We start from the raw sequence: 9,783 nt of genomic DNA on the forward strand, positions 1-9,783 counted from the left end.
CTCGTGGGAAAGGAGACCTTTTCATCCTGTTGTCCTTCTGTGAGAAGAATCGTCCCACGGTAAACGGAGAGTTGATGAGGGTGTGGTGTTTATTGGTTTTGGTGCTCTGGGTCTGCAGCGGCTCCGCCTCCTCGTCCGCCTCCTCGTCCGCCTCCTCACCCTGCCCTCTCCCTTTGGGCTTCCTGTTTCTTTTGGTATTCTCGAGCCAGGAGGCTGAGTCTCTGTTCGCTTAGAGTTACATCAACGGTTTTTTCCCCCACAAACTTCAACAAAATTCTCTCTTTCCCTCTTTCCCCTCCCCAGCACAACAACTGGAAACCGAATGATCATAAGTGTGGATAATTAATATCTCAAGGTTCATTTTGCACTGTTATCAAAGGCTGAAGCGGTCCCTTATTTCCATAGTGACACAGCGTGACAGTTCCTTTGGCTGAAGGAGAACTATTGTATGGTGTTCAGTAATTCTGAATCCCGTCTTGTTGCCCTGTGAGACTGAAACACACACACACACACACACACACTAGGCTGCTGAATACCGTGGAGACCATCTGACTCCAGATCAGCCGTGAAGTCACATTTGGCTGAGACATCCGTTTTGGTTTTGGTATCTTAAGACATTCTTCCGTTTGGGCAGAGCCGGGAAGTGACAACAAGTCTCGAGATGTTCCTTCGCCTCATTTGAAATCATATGGAAAACATCTTACACAAACCCGGCATTCCAATTTAAAGCAGCTGTTCAAACTCCGCCTCCACCTGCCGTCCCCAGGTTTTTGATTTACCTTTTAAAGTCAATACAGAAGGAGCGTAGCTGCAGCTTTGTTTTACACCTCCACCTCATCTGTTCCTTCTCGACAGCTCGTACGGAGAGCAGACTGACACCGCGTTGTTTGTGTGTGTGTGTGTGTGTGTGTGTGTGTGTGTGTGTGTGTGAGGGACTTATTGATACTCACATACATCCACGGGAGTATTTCAATGCATTACTTGTACTTCAAGTGGAATATGTGTACATCTGATATCAGTACTTTAATTAATTTAATGTTTTATTTTGAAGGATTTCTGTATTTTGCCAAATTGAGGAAAAGGTTAATGCAATAACAAACACTCCACAATCATGTGAAATATTTAATGAAGCAGGGTCTATGAACAACAGAGCTCGAGGTGCACACTCTTCACCTTTCATGGCTGTATAACATCCAGATGTATATTCCTGGTTCATGCTCCCCCTCTTGCGTGGCCGAGCGTCAATCAGCAACAGCAAACGCATAATGACAGCGTCTGTGTTGGTGTGATGAAGCCTCTAAACGCTTTGAACCCCACCGCTGCTAATACCGCTAATAACACTGGTGCTAATCCACTCCGCAGGGTGCACTGACCCATGGAGACAGAAGAGCCACAGAATCCAGGGACCTCAGCAAGTACAATTTTGAGAACAAGGTAGGCAACCTTTCAAAATAAAATTCTGACATTTAAAGCCTAAATAAACATCATTTAATGTTTTACTTCAAAGGCTTTGATCCCTCTTAACGGCATGCAGCCGCTCTTTTATCCGTCTGAGCCTTGCGAGGCAATTTATCTTTAACGATTTGACGTCCTCCTTTTTCCTCGCAGTACGGTACCAAGGCTCTCGATAAGATCACCAAAGCCATCCTCGGCCACATAGAAAACAAGGTGCCCCCTCCCAAAGGCTACCCTGCGGGCGAAGCCATGTTCTTCAGAGGTATGTTTGGGCCTTGCTGGATCTGTTCCAGGAGAACCTTCTTCGCCGGTTTGCTGTGATGGAGCCGAGAAAACAACGCTTGTTCTTTCTGTTTTTCAGACATGAAGATCGGAATGATGGATGTGGGCATCTTTTGTAGGGAGTCGCGCTTTGGGATCAATACAGAGAAAGGTAGAGTAGCCAAGCACTTTGGCTATATATATATATATATATATTATATATATGTGTCCCATGTGTCAACGTAAAACCAGCTGAACTTACTGTTCTGTGTTGTGTTCTTTTCTCTCAGACTGCAGCATTACAAAGTTCTTAAATCGCATCCTGGGCCTGGAGGTGCACAAGCAGAACTTTCTGTTCCAGTACTTCACGGACAACTTTGACTACCTGATCGAGAAGGACAAGAAGGAGGGCAAATACGACATGGGAATCCTAGGTACGAAGGGTGGAGTGTTGATCGAGACGCGTCGCGATTCTATGTTTCATAAGTATAATTGCAGCGTAACACCAAAAGAAAGAAAACAAGATCAGAATCTGCTAGTTTAAAGTACTTGAAGTAAAATTGTATCAAACTTGAGTTATTGATCAGTACACTTTTAAGTCGGGTTCCTTATCTTTCTAACGTGAATTTGTTTGTCCCTGTCACAGATCTGGCTCCGGGTAACGACGAGATCTACGAGGAGAAGCAGGAGATATTCTTGACGGTTGGAAATCCTCAAGATGGACAGGTTGTTCTCTACAAGGTAGGCACCTGAGGGGAAAAAGGCTATCATTACTGCATATCTGGCCAACCCCAAATAAGAAGTGTGTGTGTGGGGGGGGGGGGGCATTAGAAGAAGTGATCCCATGCATCCTAAAAAGAAGAAAGAGATGCAAACCGCTTTCTCTCTCCGAGTTAAATCCCGGCGGACCAGAGGAGTGAGCAAGTTCGCGTTTAATGGCAGCGGAGCAATGTTCACAGATTAGGCGGCAAATACCAATGACCATGAATTTCCATGACAAGCTTTGCACGGTTTGCACAGTTTCTGCACAACAAAAGAGACGTGACGCAACTGGGGGATCTTTTTTCCAGAGGTAACTCGACTTCTGCACTTCATGGTGATCGTTGTCTCTTTGCAGTCAGACTGCTGGAGGAGACGAATCCTTGTGAAGGGAAAGCAAAATATTCCTCACCGTCGTTTGACTCCTCATCACGTCCAGTAAATACTCTGCAGCGGTCAATGTTGTCGCGGTGACACGCGGCCGGAGGGGTCTGTTCTTCTACCCGGGCGCACTGACCGGCAGGGTGTTTACCCATGTGACCAGCGCGTCCCATGTCGTGCCTCTTCATACAGTCCGCAGAGGCCTCTGAGAGTAGCCCTACGAACTTCTCATTGGAAATGCAGCTTGTGAGAGAAGAACTTTTGGGATTCCTTGCAGGAATGTGTGCTTGCATGGTCGCTTGACCCCCCCCCCCCCCCCCCCCCTTTCACAGCACGCACTTTAGTGTCTGGTCCTTCTGTGCCCCTGTAGATCAGTGTGGACCGAGGCATGCCCTGGGACGAGGCCTTCAACAGGTCACTAAAGCTCAGCGGTCCCGATGAGGGATTCTACCTTTCCCTGAAGGTCAGTCCGGTATAATTTAATACAGACATCGCTGAGAGACACTTCCATGTGTGTCCGCTGAGACACGAGGCGGTTTGCATAATTCTCTCCCGCCTCTCCACAGCTGCGGGGAAACCACCCGTGCGTGCTGCTGGCGGAGCAAGGACGAGGCAAGAACCTCATCGTCTACAAGCCCAACATCGGCAAGCAGACGCACCCCGAGAGCCTGGACAACCTGCAGCTGCGCTACCGCAAGGTAATCTACCCCGTCTCTCTGTGGACCAATCAGTGAGGCTGCGTATCGCGGGCTATATGCAAGCTTATTATGTAGTAGGTTTATTTTAAATAAACGAAATGGACCTACCTTGGTTTCAGTTTTAGTTTTTAGATTTTTTTCTAACTGTAAAACATCACGACAGAAAAACCATAAAAGTTGAACCGACTGATTTCTCGTGTTTTGCAATAAATTGTCTTAATTAAATTACAATAATTATTCAAACTATCCAGTTACTATTTGTTGTGTACGGTTTGTGCGGAGCCTGACGCCCCCTGGTGGCCATGAATGAGTAATGAACCAGGAGCCATTGACAAAGAATCATCCACGTACCAATTTAAAAAATATATATAGTCGTGAGGAGGATTACGTTCCTTCATTAAAGCTCAACCTGTTTCACTTCCCGACATGAACATCATTTGATCAACAGAAGACCAGTAATAACAGAACAAAACAGTGTCTCTTTAAAGAAAATAATGCTGATACTTCTAATTGTAGTGTAAATCAATATTTTCAATACACAATACACATATATATGGAATATAAAAAACACTTGTTTCCTTTTTCCAGGTGACGCCGGAGGAAGCCAGGGAGAGCTGGGAGAACCAGTTCACCTTCTCCTTCAAGAAGTGCAGCCATGCCAACTGGTAAGTAGGTAACCACCGCGTGCCCCCCCACCCCCCACCACCACCACCCACCTGCGGGATTACCGGCTCAACGCGTCCAATCAGGCTGCTGCTAACTAGCATTCTGCCGGCGTGGATTTAAGGCCGGATGCCATTCCCGGGGATTAACGTGGTGCGGACTGTGTTCTGAATGCTCGCATTGAGCATCTGATGGAGCATCTGATGGAGTAGAACTGCTCCTTCCGCCTCTTGATCCGGCCTCCTGAATGAGGGACACGCGAGGAAATTGTGGGCCTTTTTTTTCCTCTTTCTTTTTTTGCAGCTGCATAAATCATTACATTTTTTTTCTTCTTTTCCTGTCCTTTTCTTGTCCCCCAGGAATGGGAAGTGTAAGAAGATCGAGGAAGGTCAGGAGTGTCTGCAGGGCATGCGCCTCCGTCAGTACCACATGCTGTGCGGCGCCCTGCTGCGGGTGTGGAAGCGTGTATCCGACGTGGTGTCTGACCTCACCAGCTCCAGCATCCTGCAGATCGTCCGCCTTAAAACCAAACACCATAACAAGCAAGTCGGTCAGTACGCCCCCCCCCACCCCTCGTACAAGTCAATACTACTGGGAATGCCTCATAGACAATACATAGACCAGATTCAAAATGAATGAACCAGATGTCAGTTGTTTTGAAGATAAAAATGCAACGTGGCCACTTTTTTTAAAAATTGAGGAAATGAAAATGTTGCTGACATTCCTCATCTGTTGTTTCCTATGAAACTCCTGTGACCTTTACGGTGACCCCGACGGTTATGAAACGCCTCGAATGTTCCATCTGCAGGAAAAAAACCCAACTGTCTGTTTTGGTCCCTGTTCCCATCCACTTCCCAGGTATCAAGATCCCGGAGAACTGCGTGGCCCGCGTGCGCGAGGAGCTGCTGCAGATGGACGAGGAGGTGAAGAGGAGACGGAAGGAGCGCGAGCAGCAGGCCGCCGAGCAGCGGCTGGCGGCCGAGCGCGCGCACAAGATGGAGCAGGACAACAAGCACCTGCTGGCCAACCTGTTCAACCAGAAGCCGATGCTCAACCAGTCGCTGGCGCAGTCGCTCGCCCACAGCCAGAAGCAGAAACCGAGCCAAAGCGCCCTGCAGAGGGCGCCGCCGGGGAGCGCGTCCCAGCTGCAGCGGCTGCAGTCCCTCCAGCCCAACGTCCCCCTGCTGTCCCTGCAGAGGAACCCCGGCCCGGCGCAGCAGAGGACCCACGGCGGCTGGCTCAACGTCAACGGCGGCAACCCGGGCTCCGCCCCCAGCTCGGCCAGCATCCGCTCCAATTTCTCCCAGTTTTACCCACAATCCTTCCCGGCGCATTTCCAGCAGATGAAGAGCCCATCGCTTCCGCTGCGTCCGGCCGCGCCGTCCCTCGGCAAGAACCCCCTGGACGAGATCCTGGACCTGACCACGAGCTCGCCGTCCCCCTCGCCGGACAGCACGGAGGTGGCGCTGAGCCTGGACGGCCTGGCGGGACACTCGGCGGCGTACGGCGAGGACTTTAGCCTGGAGTCGCTGATCGCTCAGGCCGCGCCCAGCGCCCAGCTCGCCGCGCTGACCCAGCAGCCTCTCCTGCTGCAGCAGAACCACAACCTGCTGGCCAGCACCCACCACCAGGACCTAATAGACTTGTTTGACTTGCCTCTGTCCCCCCAGATGCCCACGCAGAAAGCCAGCCCCTCGTCCTCCACCTCCTCCTGCTCCTCCTCCGCGTCCTCCACCTCCAACAGCCTGGCGGCGCACGTCCCCGCCGGCCTCCTGGCGGCGTCCGGCCTGGTCCCAACGTCGTCGTCGTCCTCCTCCCTGTTCTCCAGCCCGTCCCCGTCCTCCTCCCTGTTCTCCAGCTCGTCCCCTTGCTTCCCCTCCAACTATCTCCTCCCCCAGTCGGACTCGCTGCCTTTACCCAACGGCCACCTCGACGTCCGCGAGGCCCTGAACAGCATCCTGCACGGGCCGGACCGCGGCTCCGTCATCAAGTACCGGCCGCAGGACTGAGAGCTCGCGCCGGCTTTTATCCTTTCATCTTTTTACAAAGTCTCGTTCGCTGCTGTCTTTCGGTCGCAACCTCGGACCTACTCTCCCCGCCTCCCCCCCCCTCAGGGCCTATAGTCACGTCACTGCCTGTCCTGCGCTCGGCTCCTCCCCCCTCCCCCGCTCCTCATCCACCCGTAGCGTTCACCTGCTCGGGGCGGTTCCAAGGCGACAGCGGATTTCTGCACCAAAGTGTGTCCTCCACAGTGAAAGGCAGCTGTAAAACAAACAAACAAACAAAGTAAAAAAAACAACAAACAAAAACGCGTGATGACGATATTGAACATACGAGCTGTCCGAAACAAAAGCTCACTGACTGATGTGTGGAAATCATTAGCAAACCTCCCGCTGCTGATTTTACGAGGTATGATTGGTGAAGATGCTGGAAGCTCTAAATGCCTTTCACCAGTTTAAACAACCCCCCCCCCCTCTCTCTCCCTCCCTCCCCCACACACACATCTTTTAGATTTCCCTTTGCTTTTACCTGCGCTTCATGGCCGTCCGTCTTGACTAAAACGAGGCTGTATGCAAGGCTCGGGGGGCTTGAGTGACACAGAAGATGGCGTCGGACTGGAAGATGAGGAGAGGAAGAGAAAAGGAAAAAAAACCCCAGATGGAATCCTTTTAGCTGATAAGCCATGAAATGCCTCAGTTTTCTTCTTCTTCTTCTTCTTCTTCTTTGGTTGTTGTTGTTGTTCATGCTCCCTCTGGTTTCCCTCCCTGCGCGTATGAACACTAGTGTGAGGGAAAAGGGAGATGAAGAGCAGTCTGCTGTTGCAAACAGTGCCTTTTGGAGAAATCTATAAATGCAGTCTTTAAGAAGTCCATGTAGCCTAATGTACAGACGTGAACTCGTTGGTTTCCATTTTAATTTAAACATGGTATATTTGTATTTAACGCCCTCCTCCCGTCGTTGTTTGTGTTACACTATGCTGGTGGAGGTCTTCGGGAAGAAGCCTCCATCAAGCCCGTATGTGCTGGTATGATTGGTCCTTTTTTTTTATTTCTGGTTTGATGCGGCAGTGTGCGACATGGTCAGTACGGCCAAGGATTAAACAGAGACGTGTCCAAAAAATGTTGGCACCCCTTTTGTTTTCTTTTTTTTGTTTTTTCAAAAGCCGACAACAACATTCAACGATGTGACTCCTGGATCACGGTTTTCTCAAGAAAGTCTCCAGTGATTTGGTTGTTGTTTTGTTTTGTTTTGACATTTTTGACTACCAAACATATGGAAATTACTTTTAGAAAAAAGAAGGAAAAAAAGCAGAATTACAAAGATTTTCAAGGTTTTTATTGTTTTGAGGGCTGAAAAACAAAAACAGCGTCTGAGACACTTTAAAAAAAAAAGACATTTCTGGCATCAAGACTTCAAAATATCATTTGACGCTCACTGTGTATGATCGCACACATTATAGAAACATCAACCCGTGAGATCCGGCCTGATCTCTCCGTGCGTGTGAAAAGCACACGTAAACATGCCGGGATGAAGTTCACGTGATCAAAAAGCAATAAAACCATATTCCACATCTGTTGTGAGATAGAAATGTTTACGTGGTTCCCTCTGCATGGTATGAATCTCCTTATTTCTGTTTCTCCTTTTTAGTCCAGCGGATTGTGAGACCTTTTTGTACAGTACGTTTTCACGGGACTTTTGGTGTTTTAGTCATCGTTATTATAAAAGTTATTGTTATTTATATTTAAGGGATATTTTAGATTTTAGACATGTTATCCTGCTTATTAGTGTAGTGAACAAAATGTTTTGGTCAGGGAAGTTTCTAGTTTTCAAGATTACTATAAAACAAATTCTATTATAATCTGCCACCAAATACAATTGCACTGTTCTGTACTGCTGTACAGTGTCTGGATTCTTTCTGCTCATTTACCTTTTTTTTTTTTTTTTCTTTGCTTTCCTCAAGTGGAATTGTTTCTCCGGAGCTTTTCTTCGTCCGGCCCTCGGGTTCGCAGAGAGATACCAAAGTATTCCACAGAGTTACCGGCATCCAAGATATCCGAGCTTTCGTCAATCTCAGGAAGAACCCCACAGGAGGTGTAACGGGGAGGGGGGAGGGTGGGGGGTGGGGGGTCCCCTGACGTGGCCGTGGTGAAGCTAAAGCAGCACGTGTGCTCCTCTGTTCTTCACCCTGTGCTGTGACTCTTTTGCTGTATTTATGTTCTAGTCTCAATGTGATGGGTGACTTGTGTCCGTGGTTTGAACTGTTTATGCCTTCTTAGGGGCAAAGATCAACGGCTGTTTCCTTTGTTAAGAAACGTTATTTATTTTCTTAGTTGGACATGTGAGTTGGCGTGCCCCCCCCCCCCCCCCATCTCAAACTCACAGGATCAGATTCCTCCAAACGCTTTCTCTTTCTTTGTTTCCTCTGATGACGCGCGGTGTTCTCCTGGTACCCTCGTTTTAACGTTGCTTTTGATATTCCTCGTCACATCGGGCACATTCCGGGACGTCAGTCTGCAAAAGGTTTGCCTTTGATTTCGTCGTACAGTCACAGAAATAAAGCTTTATGCATTTGAGGGACATGGACCGCGTTCTTAGGAAGAAAGAGCTTTGTTTTGGTTCCCAGAGGTTGATTGGGTGTCGATCGTTTCGTTATCATTTTGCACTAAGAATGGCATAATCGAGTTACTGTTCTCTTGTGGGTTATGATTGAGCTTGTTGTTTTTTTCTGATCTTTTGTTGGCTAGCTCCGCGTAAAATGTAACCATCTCCCTCGTTTCTTCACCATATTACATTCATGTTATCACTCTCAGAAATAATTTATTGCTAACAAAAAAAATGAAACAAAAAACATGCTACTGATTGTATGTATTTTTAAACAAAGCCTATTTTTTCTGTAAAAAAAAGATTAAAAAAAGAAACTCTGTTCAGCACTTTTATTCTGGGTTGTGCTTTTGTTTTCTATATATTTATAATTTAGATCCAAATGTATATATTGTAAAATTTGTGCCTTTCGACTAATTCTTTAAAAGGTTTTCTACTCATTAAAGGAAGGACTATATGAAATTGCGATCTTAACTTTGTAAACAAATAAAAACTTGAAGATTGCTGAAACCGAGTCTGTGGTTCATTGTCCGGTTAAGGAAGAAGGCTTCAAGGCAACATCTGGATCATCATGTCTCATTTATGCTAAAGAGTAAAAAGTGAGTCAGCATCACAAAATGTACCCACAAATATGGACATAACAAGTTTCTGCAGCATCACATTACACCTGGGTATCACTCCATAAACGTCACACAGTCACGGCTGGATTATTAAGTAACTCGTCTAAGGTATGCACCAGCACGAATAATAATTTCGCCCAAATAATGACTTGAATAAATGTATTTCATCTCCTCCACCACAAGTGTATGTTCCCATCAGTAAAGCAGTGTTCTAAAAACTTTTGTTAAGTTGTGGCTTTTCATTGCTTTTCTTTTCATAGCAAAACCAACCAGATTTAAGACGTACTTTTTATGTGATAATCTCACTTCAATTATTATTATTGTTTGTTATCTTTTCTATATTC

At 47.3% G+C, this 9,783-nt stretch overlaps 1 protein-coding gene across 8 annotated transcripts in view; it reads left to right on the forward strand.

Annotated features, from left to right (window-relative positions):
* sbno2b (strawberry notch homolog 2b) overlaps window positions 1–9,323 on the forward strand; it is a 46,300-nt gene extending 36,977 nt beyond the window's left edge. For all 8 annotated transcript variants that reach the window (XM_037470480.2, XM_037470483.2, XM_037470481.2 and 5 more), the window contains 10 exons: window positions 1,363–1,434; window positions 1,609–1,717; window positions 1,817–1,888; window positions 2,007–2,150; window positions 2,363–2,457; window positions 3,227–3,319; window positions 3,423–3,554; window positions 4,143–4,219; window positions 4,577–4,767; window positions 5,076–9,323. In XM_037470480.2, the coding sequence (XP_037326377.2) occupies window positions 1,363–1,434; window positions 1,609–1,717; window positions 1,817–1,888; window positions 2,007–2,150; window positions 2,363–2,457; window positions 3,227–3,319; window positions 3,423–3,554; window positions 4,143–4,219; window positions 4,577–4,767; window positions 5,076–6,226 (2,136 nt within the window). In that variant the 3' untranslated portion in view covers window positions 6,227–9,323. The remainder of the gene's footprint in view (window positions 1–1,362; window positions 1,435–1,608; window positions 1,718–1,816; window positions 1,889–2,006; window positions 2,151–2,362; window positions 2,458–3,226; window positions 3,320–3,422; window positions 3,555–4,142; window positions 4,220–4,576; window positions 4,768–5,075) is intronic.
* The last annotated feature ends 460 nt before the right edge of the window (window positions 9,324–9,783 follow it).

This window comes from Pungitius pungitius, chromosome 7 (assembly GCF_949316345.1).
Source record: "Pungitius pungitius chromosome 7, fPunPun2.1, whole genome shotgun sequence".
NCBI lineage: Eukaryota > Metazoa > Chordata > Actinopteri > Perciformes > Gasterosteidae > Pungitius > Pungitius pungitius.